Source organism: Salvelinus namaycush, chromosome 21 (genome assembly GCF_016432855.1).
Source record: "Salvelinus namaycush isolate Seneca chromosome 21, SaNama_1.0, whole genome shotgun sequence".
In the NCBI taxonomy this organism is placed as follows: Eukaryota; Metazoa; Chordata; class Actinopteri; order Salmoniformes; family Salmonidae; genus Salvelinus; species Salvelinus namaycush.
This window is the reverse complement of record NC_052327.1, coordinates 34881148-34901932: the sequence shown is the minus strand read 5'-3', so window position 1 is coordinate 34901932 and position 20785 is coordinate 34881148. Positions and strand designations below refer to the sequence as shown.

The window sequence follows — 20785 nt, the reverse complement described above, 5'->3', positions numbered from 1 at the left end:
CTGGTGTATAGGGGGTACTGGTGTATAGGGGGTACTGGTGTATATGGGGTGCTGGTATATAGGGGGTACTGGTGTATATGGGGTACTGGTATATAGGGGGTACTGGTATATATGGGGTACTGGTGTATATGGGTTACTGGTGTATATGGGTTACTGGTATATAGGGGGTACTGGTATATAGGGGGTACTGGTGTATATGTGGTACTGGTGTATATGGGGTACTGGTGTATATATATATACTGTACATATAGACTTCTATAGTATATTTAAACCTGTTAAGATAGCTGTATCAGACACTATGGGACTCAGTTGTAATCATTAATATGGTCATGTAATCCTCCTGACCACTGAGTTGACTCCCGACCCCTGAGTTGAGGGAACAGGGAGCTTCTATTATGATCCACTATCTCCTCCCAGTTATAAACAGGTGAGCGTCTAATGGTCTATTGGTCTGGGCCCAGGTACTCACAAAGAGTTGGAGTGGGAGTTCTGGAGCATGGGTGTAGAGGTGGTGGAGCAGTTATATGCTGTTAGCTTGGGGGAGGAGGGCAGGGAACAGTCGGTCATCTCCTCAATGTCCGAGTGGGAGGACGCAGACTTGGGCGACTTCTTCTTCCCAAATGCCTGCTTGAAGGAGCTCCGTAGCTGCAGCCGGGGACAGGGCGAGGAACAGGGAGCAGGGAAGAAAACAGAGAGACCTGAGTACATAGTGAAACACACAGACACATCAGGGAGTCGAAAGAAAAACTTGTACACAAAGCATTTATAAACTTCTACTCTTTCACCGTCTCCATCTGATCAAGCAATAATCATTTTGGGAAAGAGTGTGTGATCTTACCTCATAAACCTGCCACACCATAGGAGAGCACAAGAGGAAAAATACAAGACAAAACAGCATGCTGATCATAGACAACTTCAACTTTTAGCTCACATAAATAATCCACGACCTTGTACAGGTGTTAGGGACAGACTAGGCTGTTCACAAGGTAGCTCACTAAAGAGACTGAATGCAAACAACCAACTCACAGCTACACACAGGGAATGAACACCAGGCTATTAGAGAGGATAAGATATCACTTTGACAACTTCTCACTAATTGACATGACTACTCAATCACTAAAAGGCAGATTTAGATATTTAAACTCAGGAGCCGTCTGCCCCCTTGTGGTCAAATAGTCAGGTACTCCACAGTTGTACTTCTAACCTATACATAGCTACAGATGTCCTATCTTAATTTGATCACACTGTTGTTGCAGATAATTTTCATTTAAACAGATTAAAAATGCTTCTAAAGTTTGTCATTTTCACTTGAAAATATCAGACTTGATGTATTTTAACAAAAAATATAACAACCCCTACAAAAATGTCCATTAATTATTAGACACATAATAATTCACATGTCCTGTTGCTGCAGGTTTATTTTACTGCTGTGAGAAACTGGTCAAATTAAGATAGTACATCTGTACAAGTATCATCACTGTGGACAGTCTGCATACATAGTCATCTTTCACCTTCCCTCCAACACACGCAACAGCCTTATTATATCAGGACAAAAGAACACACAGACATTTTAATTTGACTTCATAGGTTACAGGCCATGTTGAACCAGAATATACACACATCTGCCTTTCATACAGGCACATTTTTTTTTTACATTGACCTAAGCTTGTATCTAACTATAACAGACTACAGACTAAACCTTTTTGTAGCAACGTGCAGTTTGTTTGCGGTTTTTCATATGCAATAAGAGAACGGCTCACAGAACTCCACTCACAGTCCAGTTTCTAGAAGAGCTCCCTAATAGCAATAAGCATATTCACCTTTGCTCCTGCACAAGGAGGCTGAGACAATCAGGAGGATTGGAGGAAAGGGCAAAAACACATTACAGATTAGACAGACAGACAGACAGACAGACACACACACACACAGAGCGACAGACAGACAGCTAGCTAGTCAGCCAGCTACAGACAGACAGACAGACAGACAGACAGACAGACAGACAGACAGACAGACAGACAGACAGACAGACAGACAGACAGACAGACAGACAGACAGACGAGGACCTACCCAGTTCTTCTTCTTGTTCTTGTTCTTGGAGTCCAGCTCCTGGTTGCTGCCCACACTGGAGTGGCTGGTGGCGCTTGTGATGCTGGACACACTGTCAGATGAGTGCTGTCTGTGGATACGCAGGTCCGGCTGAGGCTGGGAGCTCTCATTGGCTGAAGCTATGGAATACACAAGAAAGTGACTGGGTTAGACAGGGACCAGATGATGACATAGAATTGGAATCCATTCAGATTCTGAGTCAGATGCCTTTCTCACTAGGCAATAACCATGCATCCTTGTTGTGTTTCCATGGTGATGTGGGAGGTAACTTCTCACCTGACCTATCACCGTTGCAGGAGGGCTCTGGGAGATTGATGTCACAGTTGATGGCTGCCTGGACTGTGGTATTCTGCTTCTTCAGGTGTTCTATGGTCTTCCTCAGCTCGTTTAGCTCAGAATCCTACAACACAACAACATGATAAAACAACACAATTAGCTCCACCATCCATCCAAGGAAGGACGGACAAATTTCAAAGGAAACAGACCACAGCCCCAGTCCATACCTTCCCTTCAGCCGTGGTGGTAAGTCCCTGGAGTCGGATGGTCATGTTCCCCAAGCTCTGCTCAAATGCTGCTACCAGGTGATCCTGAAGACATATACACAACAGTTCACATTTAGTGATCCATGTATGAGGAAAGTAAGCAAATTGACCTGCTGACAATGTCATTTGTAATCCCATCTCAAGGCTGTGAAAAGGGCAACAAACTGCCGCTTTCGGTAAAGGTCTTGCTCATAAGAACACACCCATGTACTTTTCACGACATGCATACACAGAGCCAAAACAAAACATACACAGGTGATAATGGCTGCTATGTCATGGTGTACCGAGTATTTTGAGTAAGAATGACAGGTCAGAACATGTTGGAAATGGATCAATGCTGATGTAAAGGGTGATGGGGCAGGCTCTCTGACGGCTAGCTAGCTACAGTAGCTGTCTGGGCAGGGTTCCATGTTTTAGCAGCCTGGTAGAGATCAACATGAGGCCAACACAAGTCCTAACACACTCTAGCTAGCTCTCAGCTGCCTTAGTGAAACCAGAGACCTGCAATCTTCTCACAGCCACAGATGAGCACATTGGGGACAAAGGAAAAAGAGGAATACGGTTAGGATGTTTTCATCTCATATGCAGAGTAAAAATAATCACCAGTATCTGTTATATGTTGTAGAGATACAGGTATGGTAGAAACATGCTGCTAAAAGTCATGCTCGTTATCAAATGACGCAGTTGGAAATATGATGAAGATGTACAAAGAGACTGTAGACTCGCTCAGTATGCCGTCTGTTTGGCTATAATAAACATCCAAAGAAACCAACTCAAATGCATGAAATCAATGGACGGCTTGTGTTTTAGAAGATAAATGCAAACATTACACACCGCAGGTGTTTGGATTTCAAAAGGTTGGTTTCAGATATGACACATTATCTTATGCATTGATGTTGTTGATATGCTTTACAAATAAAAAAATCAGAGCAATTGATTTACATTCCACTGAAAAACTTTTGAAATCAAACATGAAATCAAATATGAAGTTCCTGGTGTTTGATAACTAACAGCTTTCCAGCCAAAACAAAAGCAGAACATCAAGATAAAGGCAACAGAGACGAGTGTGTCCTCTGATAAAACATATCTAGGACAGACACACTGAACTCTAGTTACCTCTAGTTACAGCCCACAACGTAGCCATATTATTCCCTATACTGCTAGCCAGAGGTGCCAGTCAGATCCAACCTCAGTGAGGCCCTGCTGTGTGTTGCTGTCCCCTGGTGGTGCCTCAGCATGGGCTGCAGCTGGCGTCTGGCCCTCTCTCTGGCTGCCTCCTTCCCCAGGGACGGGTAGTGGTTCAGGGAATACCACGCCACCGGGCTGCTGGCCCTGGGACTTCTCGCTGACATGGTTAAAGCTCCTCAGCTCAAGGTGATCAAGCCCAGCCAGGGACCAGTCTGCCTTTGATAAAGTATGATTCCAATAGCAGACAGATGCTGAAGACTGATAGCTTCTGAGCTTCTGATCATCACACAGAGGTATGAGTAAACACGTCCTGATTCCTATCACAGCCCAGAGCCCGTCCTCCACGGAACATAAGCTGAAGGCAGAAGAGAATGCGGGGAACAGATCTGGAGGGCTTCCATCAGACAGAGGCGCTGGTGTTGGGGCATGTGGCTGGCTGACTGCTCCACTATCAAGCTGCACAGATTAGCTCCAGGAGTATAGACGGGTTGGTTGTTAAGCAACAAAACTGACGTGTGTGCAACTATGGGGCAAAACAGACAGGGTTGGCTTAGATTGTTGACAACATGTAAACTACAGTGCATTCGGAAAGTACACAGACCCCTGGACTTCTCCCACATTTTGTTACGTTACAGCTTTATTCTGAAATGGATTAAATAGTTTTCCCCCCTCAATTTACACACAATATCCTATAATGACAAAGCAAAAACAGGTTTTTAGAAGTTTTTGCAAAAACCCCCCCGGAAATATCACATGTACATAAGTATTCAGACCATTTGCTCAGTATGAAGCACCTTTGGCAGCGATTACAGCCTTGAGTCTTCTTGGGTATTACGCTACAAGCTTGGCACACCTGTATTTGGGAAGTTTTTCCCATTCTTTTCTGTCGATCCTCTCAAGCTCCGCAAGGTTGGATGGGGAGTGTCGCTGCCCAGCTATTTTCAGGTCTCTCCAGAGATGTTCATGTCCGGGCTCTGGCTGGGCCACTCAAGGATATTCAGAGACTTTTCCTGAAGCCACTCCTGCGTTGTCTTGGCTGTGTGCTTATGGGTCGTTGTCCTGTTGGAAGGTGAACCTTCGCCCCAGTTTGAGGTCCTGAGCAGGTTTTCATCAAGGATCTCTGTACTTTGCTCCGTTCATCTTTCCCTTGATCCTGACTAGTCTCCCAGTCCCTGCCGCTGAAAAATATCCCCACAGCATGATACTGCCACCACCATGCTTCACCTTAGGGATGGTACCAGGTTTCCTCCAGACGTGACGCTTAGCATTCAGGCTAAATAGTTGGTTTCATCAGACTAGAGAATCTTGTTTCTCATGGTCTGAGAGTCCTTTAGGTGCCTTTTGGCAAACTGCAGGTGGGCTGTCATGTGCCTTTTACTGAGGAGTGGCTTCCGTCTGGCCACTCTACCATAAAGGCCTGATTGGTGGAGTGCTGCAGAGATGGTTGTCCTTTTGGAAGGTTCTCCCATCTCCACAGAGGAGCTCTGTCAGAGTGACCATTGGGTTCTTGGTCACCTCCCTGTCCAAGGCCCTTCTTCCATGATTGCTCAGTTTGGCCAGGCGGCCAGCTCTAGGAAGAGTCTAGGTGGTTCCAAACTTCTTCCATTTAAGAATGATGGAGGCCATTGTGTTCTTGGGGACCTTCAATGCTGCAGACATTTTTTGTTACCCTTCCCCAGATCTGTGCCTCGACACAATCCTGTCTTGGAGCTCTACGGACAATTTATTTGACCTCATGGCTTAGTTTTTGCTCTGACATGCACGGTCAACTGTGGGACCTTATATAGACAGGTGTGAGCCTTTCCAAATCATGCCCAATCAATTGAATTTACCACAGGTGGACTCCAATCAAGTTGTAGAAACATCTCAAGGATGATCAATGGAAACAGGATGCACCTGAGGTCAATTTCGAGTCTCATAGCAAAGGGTCTGAATACTTACGTAAATATGGTATTTTTATTTTTTATATATTTGCAAAAATGTCTAAAAACCTGTTTTCGCTTCGTCATTATGGGGTATTGTGTGTAGATTGATTTAAAAAAATGCATATTTAATCCATTTCAGAATAAGGCTGTAACGTAACAAAATGTGGAAAAAGTTAAGTGGTCTGAATACTTTCTGAACGCACTGTATATTTAATCTCCAAATGTTTATTGAAAACATACTGTAAATACATTTGCAGAATGAGCACTTGTCTCTCAAATACATTGTTAGAGTTGTTGGTTAGCTAGCTTGCAAAGTTTTTGACATATTAGCATGACATCACTCAAAACACCTCAAAACAAGACATGGTATGGATAAGAAGATAAAACTAGCTAAAACAAGCCACCTACGATTCCCCACATGGCGGCTTCTTGTCATTGTTGCTAGCTATATGACCGTTCAGAATTAAACAATGCACACCTTCCGGCTACATCAATGCATTTTTGTGACATTGTCAGCCAAACCGTCTATTCTTGGTAAGTCAGCCAGTCAGCCAGTCAGTCAGTCAGTCAGTCAGTCAGTCAGTCATTCAGTCAGTCAGTCAGGTCCTAGTGCAGGTCTGTCTCGTAGGGCTGTTAGGGTCAGGCCATACTCTAGCAGCCTAACATGAGTGCTCTTACATGGGGCTACAGCCTTCATACTCCACACCAAGTCTCCACAACTGCAGGAACCTCCAACCTGCTTTGTTGTGAAATCTCTGTTGTGAGATCACATGACCAGTGTGGATGCGGGCCAGAGGATGCACCATTTCATTAGGTCGTTACTGCTGGGCCATTGTGTTTGTTTGCATTCAGAGAGCAGATAGAGCAGATATGGGGTTAAATGCTTCCCAGACCATTCCACAGTGTCATGTTGAACGCTTCCCCTCTCAGACCATTACACAGTGTCATGTTCAATGCTTCCCCTCTCAGACCATTACACAGTGTCATGTTCAATGCTTCCCCTCTCAGACCATTACACAGTGTCATGTTCAATGCTTCCCCTCTCAGACCATTACACAGTGTCATGTTCAATGCTTCCCCTCTCAGACATTACAGTGTCATGTTCAATGCTTCCCCTCTCAGACCATTACACAGTGTCATGTTCAATGCTTCCCCTCTCAGACCATTACACAGTGTCATGTTCAATGCTTCCCCTCTCAGACCATTACAGTGTCATGTTCAATGCTTCCCCTCTCAGACCATTCCACAGTGTCATGTTCAATGCTTCCCCTCTCAGACCATTCCACAGTGTCATGTTCAATGCTTCCCCTCTCAGACCATTCCACAGTGTCATGTTCAATGCTTCCCCTCTCAGACCATTACACAGTGTCATGTTTAATGCTTCCCCTCTCAGACCATTCCACAGTGTCATGTTCAATGCTTCCCCTCTCAGACCATTCCACAGTGTCATGTTCAATGCTTCCCCTCTCAGACCATTCCACAGTGTCATGTTCAATGCTTCCCCTCTCAGACCATTACACAGTGTCATGTTCAATGTGCTTTAGGCAGCCACGCAAAGGTAAACAAAAAAAACACCAGCCGCAATGCTGGAACACTTTGACTTCTAGATATTTTAAATTCTGGTAATATGCAACATTAACACAAATGAGTTCCATTGAGCACAACCAAGACATTACATACAGTTTCTACCAGTATAGCATAACAATGAGAGCCACAGTGCAAAGCATAGTAACCCTTTGCCATCATACTTACATTAGCACTCATTTGAGTGGTCAGAGCAGACACCTTCTCTTGGGAGGCGTCCAATTCTCTCCGCAGTTTACGAATCTGAGAACAGAAAAACATGCTTATCTACAGGAAATACGATACATACCATACATGATACAGTAGTATGTATTCCATTGAATATAACAGAGTATTTTGAGTAAGAATGATAGGGATTTAGTTGCTCCTGCGGGGCAGCTGGGTCAGTCGGTACATGTTCAGCTGCTAACAAAGCCTTTGTATTAATCAAATAACTTCAGGGCTCATAGATGGTTATACTGCTACGTGGGCCCCCAAACCCTTCAAAATAAATTAAATCAGATAGCATATGATAGTAAAATGTGTAGAATTGCAGGAAATGTGCTTTAAAACAGCAACATTTTCTCTCAGCCTCATGGCAAAATGTATAGAATAGCAGGACATTTGCTTTAAAATAGCAACATTTTCTCTTAGCCTCATGAGAAAATGTGTAGAATAGCAAAACTGTACATTTTTCTCTCTGCACCATGGCAAAATGTGTTGAAATGCAGTAAGTAAAAAAAAATGATATTGGGGGGTGGTGGGCCCCCATAGGTCAGTGCCCCGGTGCCCCAAATGCAGTAGTCCGGGCCCTCGTAATCAGGTCACAGTATGGTGTATTATGTTACATATCACAAAAGGCTATGATACGAATCAATGGTGTCACATTGTGTGAAAGTAAAGTACACAAAGTTGTTCTTACCTCTGACTGAGCTTTCTCCTCAGGCTATGGAAATAGAAGAGGAGCAAAGAGAAGGAAACAAATAGGGTTTAGCATGTCAGAGTATGCATGGGATAAGACGACATGACAAACAATCTGAACATATTCATTTTCCATCTAAGGCTACAGTGAATCCCTAGGAGCACAGTTAACTAGCAACGCAATTCAGCAGTCAATTCAGACATAACCTTATCCTTATCCCTAACCCTACACTATCTAGAACCTAAAAGGGTTTTTCGGCTATCCCCATAGGATAACCCTTTGAAGAACCCCTTTTTGGTTCCCGGTAGATCCCTTTAGAGAACCCAAAATAGTTCTACCTGGAACCAAAAGCGGTTCTACCTGGAACCAAAAAGGTTTCTTCTATGGGGACAGCCAAAGAACCCTTTTGGAACCCTTTTCTAAGAGTGTAACCTTAAATTTAGACCAAAAATGGAGCTCATTTGTACTTTGTGGCTGGGGAATCTGACTTTGTGGCTATGGAAGCTAATGGAAGCTAACCAGAAGCTAACCAGATTAACCCTAGTCCTAAACTAAAAAGCATGCTTGAAGAATTGCAATTAAAATAACTTTTTAGCCCAGGACTAGGCATAATCTGTGTCTGGGAAACCAGCCCTTAGCATATCCATGTGTTTGGATAGTCAGTGGAGTGCATAGACAAACAGCGAAGTGGCGCTCACCGTGGAGTAGACAGACGAAGTGGCGCTCACCGTGGAGTAGACAGACGAAGTGGCGCTCACCGTGGAGTAGACAGACGAAGTGCTGGACACCAGAGACACAGAGGAGGCGTGGACTGGAGAGAAACAAAAACACAACGTTCAACTCATTCATCTGCCGACATCATTCATGGCACACTGGGCACAGACGTCAATTACACGTCACAACTTTGATTCAACCAGTGGTGGGTGTATGATCCATGTAAGCAGGGATTCATCTCAACCTGAAGACTGGAAACAGGAACATGCATGAACAGGTCCCCTGACTGAACATTTACAACAGAGGTGCTGTACTTGTGTGTGTGTGTCACTGTTACTGTAACTAGTTTACTTTGTAGCCTACACTTTAATTGTGCTGATATGGTTGAAACCCACACAGCAGCACCAGTCTGGCTAACTCTACAGTTCACATGTCCAAACTCAACATCTCCCTTGTGAGACATACTGTATGATGCGTTCACACTTTACCAGCAGTCATTAACCTACACCTCATCATGCTTGGGGATTCGATCTTGCAACCTTTCAGTTACTAGTCCAATGCTCTAACCACTAGGCTACCTGCCGCCCCAATTCCCCATAACGCACGGTATATGAGCATGGTAGATTCAATGGCTATGGTTCATTCTTACATGTTCTATGTTTGAGCTGATTTTGAAAGCAAAACTCGAATTGAAAACATTGAATTTGATTTCCATAATAGCAAGTTAGGACTGATGGTTCGGTTAGCTAACTAGCAAGTCTGTTTGTTTGGTTACCAAGGCAACTACTGTAGCTATCTAGTAAACCTAAACACATTTCTACCTGCAAATGAACACAGTCCTTCGTTAATTTTCACAGAACGCATAGGCCCTTGTTGATTATCCCTTACATATTCTCTAGTGAGTACTGTCAATGCCATAACAATAACACAGCCTCTCTCTCTTCATTCATCATCATTTAATGGAACCACAATATCCCTGCAGGATTAAAACGACAGCAAGGGGATGTGCCAAACTTAACGAAATGCTTAGCTGCCTTTGTAAAAACAAGCCCTAGTTATCCAGACTGATTCAAGTGTCACAGAGTTCATTGACGTGTGTGGATGGATCATTTTTTATTTTACCTTAATTTAACTAGGCAATTGGGTTAAAAACAAATTCTTATTTACGATGACAGCCTACACCGGTCAAACATGGGCCAATTGTGAGCTGCCCTATGGGACTCCCAATCACGGCCAAATGGGACTCCCAATCACAGCCTGGATTTGAACCAGGGTGTCTGTAGTAACATCTCAAGCACTAAGCCTTAGACCGCTGCACCACTCGGGAGCCCTAGATGGTAGGGAATGAGACACCAGTCTTCCACAAGAATTTCCATCATTTGGCATTTTGTTTTCATTGGTGGAAAACGCTGTCTCAAGCGCCACTACAGAATCTCCCGTAATTGTTCAATAGGATTGGTATCTGGTGACTGAGACGGCAATGGCATATTGTGAAATATCAGCAAGTTGAGCAGTTTTTGTCACTGGAGCTTCTGCCAAACGTGCCCCAACAGTCTCCCCTCTTTCAAAGTCACTGAGATCTCTTCTTCTAGCCATGGTAGCCAAAATAATAGGCAACAGGGCCTGCCCAGCATTTGTATACCTGACCCAAAGCATGATGGTATTTTGGTATTTTATTAGGCTCCCCATTAGCTGTTGCAAAAGCAGCAGCTACTCTTCCTGGGGTCCACACAAAACATGAAACATAATACAGAATGACATAATACAGAACATCATTAGACAAGAACAGCTCAAGGACAGAACTACATACATTTTTAAAAAGGCACACCTAGCCTACATATCAATGCATACACAAACTATCTAGGTCAAATAGGGGAGGGGCTTTGTGCCACGAGGTGTTGCTTTATCTGTTTTTTGAAACCAGGTTTAACCAGGACTATGAAAAGACCCCTTGTTGCATTTATGGTGGGATAAGTGTGTGTTTCAGAGCTCTGTGTAAGTTGACTATGCAAACAATTTGAGATTTTCAACACATTCATATTTCTTATATATGTAGAGCTGGTAATGAATGATGGGATGTTAATTCCACACCTGTGTGGAAGCACCTGCTTTCAATATACTTTGTATCCCTCATTTATCAAGTGTTTCCATTATTTTGGCAGTTACCTATATTATTCTTTGAAATGACCATTGAACTGCACTACAAATCCCAGATTACACCTTTACATGCTAGGACGTTGGATTCATTTTTCAAGTTGGGAATGGATGCTTGTCTTTTCTGAAACATATATTTAGGAGTACTAAAAGAAGGTAGAGTACATCTACATGTACTGTGGTCAGAGCAGATATTTTCCCAGGTTTACTCTATCACCTGTGATCTAAAGTAGAAAAGTAGGCACTGGGGTGCCATCAAACACAGCCCTGTGGCCTGCTCCTGTCTGGAAAGAGAGCGGGTCTGTAGAGCTGGTGTTGAGTCAGATGTCAATCTGCGACGGGAGAGGAGATATTTATCAGCCTTTCTCTTCCTTCTTCTCCTCCTCCTCCTAACCTTGGCCTACATGCCACAACACCACAGCTCAACATGACTCTGAGACTTGCCCTTGGACACGAACAAATCAACAGCCAACACCAGCCAAGAACCTGGCATCATACAGGGATCAGTTAAAGAGAGAGCCTCGGGACAAGCAATAAACCACAAGAGCACCAAGCCATTCAGCCAAAGAAGTGTAGTCAATCATCAAACCTCAGTCTATGTACGTACATCGAACAAACTGCTTCTTTGTACGTCCCAATTCAACTGTAAACGTGTGGAAAGACTGAAATAATAAAGGTAATGAAATACTTCACTAGTGATTTAAATGGTTGGTTGAACAAGCGTGTGGATTCAATAAACATTAATTTTGTAAAATAGAAAAAGTATGTCTTTCAATAGTGCCCTGTTAAAAAGGCTTTCAAAAAACCCTCTTAGTAAACAACAATCTGCAAGCATGGCTCGATTTTTTAAAGGAAATATAATCCATTCAGAAGTAAAATGGAAGTTCACATGCATGTGGAGTGGAAGTCATCTAACAAAGAAATAAATGTACCTGCATTTCGAGAGCTTGGGACGATAAGGTTCTTTCTGCAAAAAGATGATTCTTGGTTTGAATGGTGTCAGTGATTTTTATCTGGTATTTAGAGTACTATATAGTTAGAGAACATTGAACAGAACACGGCTATGCAGCTAGAACCTTATAGTCCCAAGCTCTCAATTTCTCTGAGGCTCTGTGTGATAGCAGATAGACGGAGGGGTATGTCAGTCTGTCTTACCCTCCTCCAGGCCTTCTCTGAAGGACCCAGAGCTGGTCATGGTGCGACTCTTCTCCTCTAGAGACATGGACGAGTTCCTCAGACGGGGGTCATTGTATGGGTCATACGAACCGTCCTGATTGGCCAGGCCGCTGCGGAGGTTTGCCAGGTTGATCTGTGCCGCCGTGGTAGGGCTGCCTGCTGGGACACAACCGTCACATAACAAAGGTCAAAGAATATCTTAAAAACAGACATTGACAGAGGGCATTGATCAGATATTTGCCGTTTGTCTCTTACTCTTCACTCATAGTGGAAAGTAAGAGTGCAATACAACATAACAGATATAATCACTACTACTTTTCCTTACATCACCGCTACTATCGGAGAAGTCTCTTGAGAGAGACGAAACATTAAGCCAGCATGTACACAATATTTAGTTAATTGTGCAATGATGACTATCACTGTTCCAACAGTGCTAATCAAGGTGATGAGTAGGGAGGGTTGAGGCTACACCTACCAAGCTGGGAGAAGTTGAAGCGGGCTCCGGAGGGCGAGGTGAGGCTGGAGGTGGGGTAGAAGGGTGAGCTGGCGGCAGACTCCTGAAGACCTCCTGCAGAGTGGGAACGCAGCCAATCCCGGGGGTCGTCATGACTACGTAGCTGGGGCAGGTGGCCGTACCTGCAGAGAGATGACAGGAGATGCTGAAAATCCACCTCACATCCACATCTTTGTGTGAATGCTGCAAGTCACAATCTGCACAGATAATGATAATAACCTAGGCTGTTGGTAGACAGGGAGGCACATGGGTAACATCAAGGCTGTGTGATAATGTGCAGGGTGGACAATCACAACATGGTCTACAAAATCACAGAGCATGGGATCATGCATCATATATTGTATGATACAGGTGGAAGTTGTACGGCAATGTACGTTCATGAAAACAATACTTAATACCACCCCCCCCAAAAAACATTATACAAAAAAAAATACTTAAAAAAATACATTTATGTATGTATTTTTTTCCTGAGTAAACTGCTCAAGGAAATGGTGGCTTACAGAGATGTGTTTTGAGAGTTCAGCCCTTGTTTGAGTAAAACAACGGGTGTAATATACATCTAATCACAGAAGCCCAAAAACCTAAACATAGGGGAAATTCATGTTTGGTGGAGGTAGGTGTGTGGCCATTCTGAACACGTAGACAAAACATATAGAGACAGGACACAGCTACAGATAACAGCTACCTATAGAAGCTTCACAGCTGTGGTGTGATCTTTCTTAGTTCTATACGCTTTGATATACATCTCAAGATTATGTTTCAGACTCCAGCCCTGTCCTTCCCAGTGTAGCCAGCAGATGGCGTTATGCATGCTGTGAAAGAGATGGAGGCAGCGATAACATCCAACAGTCACTTCACTTCACAAACACAGGACACTACACACAGGCAGCTGTTTCACCATCAAGCAAGCCTAACTCCATATAGACACATTTACCTGTCCTGTTTCCGGGGTAAAGTGTTTCGGCTGGGACTACCCAAGGGAGAGGAGAGAGGGCTAAGGCTAGGGGGAAGGGAGGGGGTTAGTGGTGTAGGGGGTTAAGGGGTAAGGGTAAACAACAGAGAGAGGAGCACAGATAGAACGGGGAAACAGAGAGGTCAACAGTCAAGATAGAATCCATGCTTTCATTACACCAACAACTAGGAGTCAGTCTCCTATCATCTCCTATATCATCAATATGGCCACTCAAACTCTACTGTTAGAAAGGGACTAAACCCTCATGAACACAACAGATCGAAGGTTGAGATACAAAGGGAAGAAAAGAGAGGAGAGCATGTAGCCGACATTAAAACAAATAGCCACACCTGGCAGCTCCTAAACCAAACCCACTCCTACCTGTCTGAGAAGCCAGTTTTGATGCCGTTGTTCCTGACGCAGGCTGGCAGTGTGTCGTGACCAGGGCCGTGGTGTCCGTGGCCTCCGCTGCCCAGAGACAGGTCGATGGACTCGCTGCTGGTGGCAAGGCTGCTGAGGGAGGGGTAGCCGGGGCTCAGAGTGTCCCTGCTCAGGGTGCTGCTCCAGGCCAGGCTGTGGGAGGGGGTGGACAGGGCCGAGCTGGGACTGGAGGCCAGGGGGGAGAGGGAGTGGGCCTCCACACCCAGACGACCTCCACCCCCATACAGAGGGCTACTGCCCCCGCTACTGGCCGAGGGGGAGTCCAGAGCGCCACCCTGCTGGCCAGAGTTGGCTTGGAGGTTGGAGATGACGGTGGAGTTCTTCATGTTCTCTGCGGTGGTGACTGGGGCCTGCTGCTTAGCCTGCTTGCCTCCGAACAGTCTGGACGGCACGGGAAGGAAGCAGAGGAGAAGAGTGAGAGGAGAGTTAAATGGTAAATGGGTTTAAGCAGGGAATTGTTGAAGTAATCTTTGATTAAAATACTCCTTAATGCAAAGATAAGCGAAACAAGTGCGTATTATAACGTTGCCACGACAACACAATCCCTACTTCATGGTATAATCACATCATCACAAGACAAATATATCCATCTCTCTGATTCGCTGGTCCGGTATGGCTGTCCGTGTGAGCAGCTATCATACATCTTCTACCGCGCCTTTTTATCAACACGTCATTTACATTAAAGCAGGATGTAAAGTGTGTCCTACAGACGCTATATTAGCTTGGACAACATTAAATAATCAAGGGTTAAATGAGAAGGTAGACTCTCAGACCACTGAGGGGAAACAGATGCTCTATTTTCTCATTACCTCATCAGGCAATTAGTTAGATAAGTCCAAGCAGCAGCATCAGATAAAGCAACACCAGTCAGCCCAGCACTGGGTTTAAGCTAGAGAAAACACTGGACCCTCAGTCTGGGCCCTGTCATCCTGCTTTTAATGACCACTGATAGGCCATTATATCAAGAGAGGCCTAGTGATAAGCCAAGCCTTTTAAATCACTCACGATTCATGGGCAGACTTCAAAAAACGTCATGAAACCCCGATAAGCCAAGAGCTCTCAGTTTTATTTCATGTTACTACAATGCTGATATGATGATTGTCCCAACTAAAATCAGTTTGCACTGTGCCTGAATATGTCACATAACCCACTGGGCACAAACATCAGTTCAACGTCTAGTTTTGATTTACATTTGACTGAGTTGTCAACTATTGTGAATGTAACGTGAAATCAACAAAAAATGTCATGTCATTGGATTTATTTAAAAAGTTACGTTGATTCTTTTTTGCAAATTCAATGAGTTTTCCACGTTGATTCAACGCCATCACATAGCTTTTGGGGTTGAAATGACGTGGAAACAACATTGATTCAACCAGTTTTGCCCAGTGGGAATCATAAGCAGGCCGGTGTGGTAGTGCTTTCAGGGCTGGTGGAAGGAGCTCTCAGACTCATCCAGTGTTAGTGTGAGACAGTGCCTGATGACTGGGGCTAGGGGTATGGAGGTGGTGGGCTGACCTGCGCATGGTAGGGGAGGAGACGTCCGGGTACTTTCCCCCTGGTTGCCTGGCTCCCTGGGCTGTGGGACTGGCTTCAGAGGACACCCCCTTCTCCCGGTCTGTCTGGTTGGATCCAGAGCCAGGAAGGGGGATGCCACCAACGCTGGGTTTGGGGACTTGGCTGCGGCTTTTGGGGCCATGGAGCGTGTTGGACTTGCTGCTGAGATTGGAGTCGATGCTGGTGCTGGACGAGCGGCTTGTGCTGCGTCCCCCGCCAGAGGCTCTTCTGGGCCGGGGAAGGCTGCGGTACTGCAGGTTGGAGTGTGAGCTCACAGGTAGGTAGCCATCATCCACACTGGCCTGGCGACCAAGACCCCGACCCCCGTGGAGCTGCACTGACTTGGGGATCTTCCCCAGGGTGGCGGAGCCACTGGTGATGGTCACTCCGCTGGCTGTCACCATGGTCATACCTCCTCCTGCATGCTTCTTAAATCCAAAGGTGTTGGTGGTGGGGGTGCGGCTGGAGCTGGAGGAGGAGGGGGGCTTCTTGGCCTCATCTCCACTGCTGCGGCCCGTGTCTGATGGGGAGCGCTGCATGCTACACTTGGCCCGGGGAGAGAGATGATGTTGGCCCTTCTCAGACACCTTGGCGTCGTCCGTTTTACCTGTGGGTGGAGACATGACAGTCTATCAACCATGGCCCACCAGACACAACGTCTCCGTGGTTGACTGCTGGCTGCCTCATCACACACTACAGGAACACATATACATTAAACAAAAATATAAATGCAACATGCAACAATTTAAAAGATTTTACTGAGACAAATCAGTCAATTGAAATAAATTCATTAGGCCCTAATCTATAGATTTCACGACTGGGAATACAGATATGCATCTGTTGGTCACAGATACCTTAAAAACAAGGTAGGGGCGTGGATCAGAAAACCAGTCAGTATCTGGTGTGACCACCATTTGCCTCATGCAGCGCGACACATCTCCTTCGCATAAAGTTGATCAGGCTGTTGATAGTGGCCTGTGGAATGTTGTCCCACTCCTCTTCAATAGATGTGCGAAGTTGCTGGATATTGGCGGAAACTGGCACATGCTGTCATACACGTCGATCCAGAGCATCCCAAACAAGCTCAATGGGTGACATATCTGGTGAGTATGCAAGCCATGGAAGAACTGGGACATTTTAAGCTTCCAGGAATTGGGTACAGATCCTTGCGACATGGGACAGCGAATTATCATGCTGAAACATGAGGTGAAGGCGGCGGATTAATGGCAAGATAATGGGCCTTAGGATCTCGTCTCAGTATCTCTCTGCATTCAAATTGCCATCTATAAAATGCAATTCTGTTCATTGCATCGTCGGACGGGGCCACAGTGTCTCCCGACCCCTCTTGTCTTAGCCTCCAGTATTTATGCTGCAATAGTTTATGTGTCGGGGGGCTAGGATCAGTCTTTCTCCGGTCTTATCCAGTGTCCTGTGGGAATTTAAGTATGCTATCTCTAACTCTCTCTCTCTGTTTTTCTCTCTCTCGGAGGACCTGAGCCCTAGGACCATGCCTCAGGACTACCTGGCCTGATGACTCCTTGCTGTCCCCAGTCCACCTGGCCGTGCTGCTGCTCCAGTTTCAACTGTTCTGGCTGCAGCTATGGAACCCTGACCTGTTCACCGGACGTGCTACCTTGTCCCAGACCTGCTGTTTTTGACTCTCTAGAGACAGCAGGAGCGGTAGAGATACTCTCAATGATCGGCTATGAAAAGCCAACTGACATTTACTCCTGAGGTGCTGACCTGTTGCACACTCTACAACTACTGTGATTATTATTATTTGACCCTGCTGGTCATCTATGAACATTTGAACATCTTGGCCATGTTCTGTTATAATCTCCACCCGGCACAGCCAGAAGAGGACTGGCCACCCCTCAGAGCCTTGTTCCTCTCTAGGTTTCTTCCTAGGTTCCTGCCTATCTAGGGAGTTTTTCCTAGCCACCGTGCTTCTACATCTGCATTGCTTGCTGTTTGGGGTTTTAGGCTGGGTTTCTGTACAGCACTTTGTGACATCGGCTGATGTAAAAAGGGCTTTATAAATACATTTGATTGATTGATTGTCTGTAGCTTATGCCTGCCAACACCATAATCCCACAGTCACCATGGGGCACTCTGTTCCCAACGTCAGCAAACCGCTCACCCACATGATATACACATTGTCTGCCATCTGCCCGGTACATGTGAAGAGCACACTTCGTTGCATTTATCTTTTTGTTCAGTATAGTTCAGACCGATAGAGAACAATATAGAGACAGTGTGGCTGCTGGGATCCGTCTGTCTCTACTCTGTATGTAACGTACCTGTAACATGGGTCTTCAGCATTGCACAGCCTGGCGTGATGAGAGCCTTGGTCCTGGGCGAGGTTACACCCACCTGGGCGCTCATTCCCCGCCTCCAGGAGCCTGTGTGGGCCATGGAGGGCGTATTGCGGCCCGTGGAGCTCCTGTCCGACTCGTCCGACATGTCTGAGGGGTGGCGGCAATACTTGGAGCCCGACTCCATTTTGACCCCGTTGTCCGAGCCCCCGCCTGACCTCTTGACCTCGTCGCTGCCGGACCACACAGAGTTCTGCTCGATGGCCGAGTGCTTCTCTGCTTCCGTCTGGAGCTGAGGGAAACCAAACGTCAAACATCTGTTACTTCTGTTTATTGTGCTGTAGATACTGTACATCAGAGAAGGCTGGTGAGGGGAGGACGGCTCATAATAATGAATGGAGTGAATGAAATGGTATCAAACACATGGAAACCAGGTGTTAGATGTGTTTGAGACCATTCCATTCACTCTGTTCCAGCCATTACTATGAGCCTGTCCTCCCCATTTAAAGTGACACCAGCCACCACTGCTGTACATACTCTAACTCCCCTCTACTTACAGTATATCCGTATAATAATAACACTGATACGTGAATCATCTCACTAGGAGAGCAAGCAGAAAGAAAAGCAATGGTCTACTAGTCTAGACCAGCATTTCCTAAGCTCAGTCCTGGAGACCCCAATGGGCGCATGTTTTTCCCTAACACTACACAGCTGATTCAAATCATCAACTAGTCATCAAGCTTTGATTATTGGAATCAGATGCATAGTGTTAGGGCAAAAACCAAAACGTACACCACTTGGGGTCCTGAGGACCGAGTTTGGGAAACGCTGGTCTATTACCTCCCACCATAAGCTCAGCCTTATGCCATCATTCCAGTTAAACAACTCCACATGTCCCTATTACTGTGAATGCTTTCATATTCTCATCAGCAAACAGCACTCATTACAAACACACCGTCAAGACCAGGATGCTTGTTTAGTCATCACATTATACAAATATCCTCTTTGTTCTATGAGCTGTTGCTCAACCGCCAAGGGAAAAGATTCCTATTCAGGAACTTGATATTGATGAGGATTTTTCTCTAATTTGGGTGCAGTCTGCTCTCATCTCAGAAGTAATGTGTGGATCTGAGGCATTAACTCTGTGGTTGAACATTAACGCTGGTTGATGTCACTGCTGCCCATCTGGCTTTTCATCTGAGGCATGTGGCTGAATCACTTCACAAACATTGGTTGAGTTCAATAAGGCATGCAACATATATATATATATTTTAAACGCGTTGCAATACAAAGTGAAAATTAACGCTTTCTATTGGACAGGTCGAGGTAGTCCCTCCCTGTTTCAGTCCATTTGCTTCCGTTTGGTGCCTAATGAACAAGACCGTGGTCAGGAGAGTTAGCAGTGGATTACATTGGACAGTCCCTGACAGGGCCTGGAGTGATTATAACAGGAAATCAGCAAAGACGACTTCTTGTATCACGACTTCATGCTTCATGTATCAACATTACCGCCTCAAAATGGAAAAATTGGATAAGTAAAGACTTGAGAAAGAGAGGTAGAGGCAGGCGAACAGGACCATTACATTGGCCGTTCAAATAAACAATGTGTTGAAGCTGTGTTTTGTAGTGTGTTTTCCCAGCGCTCGCCAAACTTACGTCAGCCTTGGTTATAACAGGTCATTGTTCAACTAGCTACTGAAAATACTCATAAAAAATGATTGCCAGGGAAAGAATTTTAATGGCCTCTTTCTTTATCAGCCTGAATCATAAACACTGTTATCTCTATAGCCTCAATAATAAATCCAAGCCATATTCTACAGAGCAGCAGAAAAATGCAACACAAAGCAATTCTATAAAAGGCAATACAGTTACAGAGAAAATGGGAGGGGACTTTGTGACTGAATGTTGGCTTGAAGAGCTGGTTTTGGGGCCGTCTGCATTCTACTGTTTGATTTTAAGTCACTCGTTGGCACGGGAGGATGCAGTGAAAGCCTTAATGGTAGAAAAACATGAACACAAAACGGGTGCCAAAGCTGCAGTCGCTCCTCTCGTCTACCCAGTTCCTTTTTATGACTGGAAATAACCTTGCTGAACAGTATTCTACATCACATTCACAACCATGCCAACTGCTTTATTCCTGAAAAAACTCACTCAGTGCTGTTGTCGGGATGTTCCACTGAAAAGAGACTGTCTCTCTATAGGAACATTGTGTGGTTATCTTTGGAAAAACAGAAACTGCTTCTATCACACAGTCTTCCACATAAGCAATGATGACAGACATAAGTTTGTGAGTGTTGAGGTGTATCTGATAAGGACATGGGTCAGGCCTACTAATTCACTGTATATACAAAAGCATGTGGACACCCCTTCAATATATGGATTTGTGGAAATAAATATGTGAATATGTGGATTTGGCTATTTCAGCCACACCCGTTGCTGACAGGTGTATAAAATCGAGCACACATTGCACACATGCAATCTCCATAGACAGACATTGGCAGTAGAATGCCTTTACTGAAGAGCTCAGTGACTTTCAACGTGACAACCGTCATAGGATGCCACCTTTCCAACAAGTCAGTTTGTCAAATTTCTGCCTTGCTAGAGCTGCCCCGGTCAAATGTAAGTGCTGTTATTGTGAAGTGGAAACATCTCGGAGCAACAACGGCTCAGCAGCAAAGTGGTAGGCCACACAAGCTCACATATGGGGACCGCAGAGAGC

At 45.1% G+C, this 20785-nt stretch overlaps 1 protein-coding gene across 1 annotated transcript in view; it reads right to left on the bottom strand.

The window, feature by feature from the left end:
- LOC120065870 (neuron navigator 2-like) overlaps positions 1-20785 on the bottom strand; it is a 97213-nt gene that overhangs the window by 9043 nt on the left and 67385 nt on the right. The window contains exons 5-16 of the mRNA XM_039016915.1: positions 18052-18358; positions 15713-16358; positions 14138-14578; positions 12766-12926; positions 12270-12446; positions 9005-9057; positions 8247-8270; positions 7514-7588; positions 2610-2693; positions 2383-2506; positions 2068-2225; positions 470-645 (exon numbers count right to left, since the gene is read on the bottom strand). Coding sequence (XP_038872843.1) covers positions 470-645; positions 2068-2225; positions 2383-2506; positions 2610-2693; positions 7514-7588; positions 8247-8270; positions 9005-9057; positions 12270-12446; positions 12766-12926; positions 14138-14578; positions 15713-16358; positions 18052-18358 — 2426 coding nt within the window. The remainder of the gene's footprint in view (positions 1-469; positions 646-2067; positions 2226-2382; positions 2507-2609; positions 2694-7513; positions 7589-8246; positions 8271-9004; positions 9058-12269; positions 12447-12765; positions 12927-14137; positions 14579-15712; positions 16359-18051; positions 18359-20785) is intronic.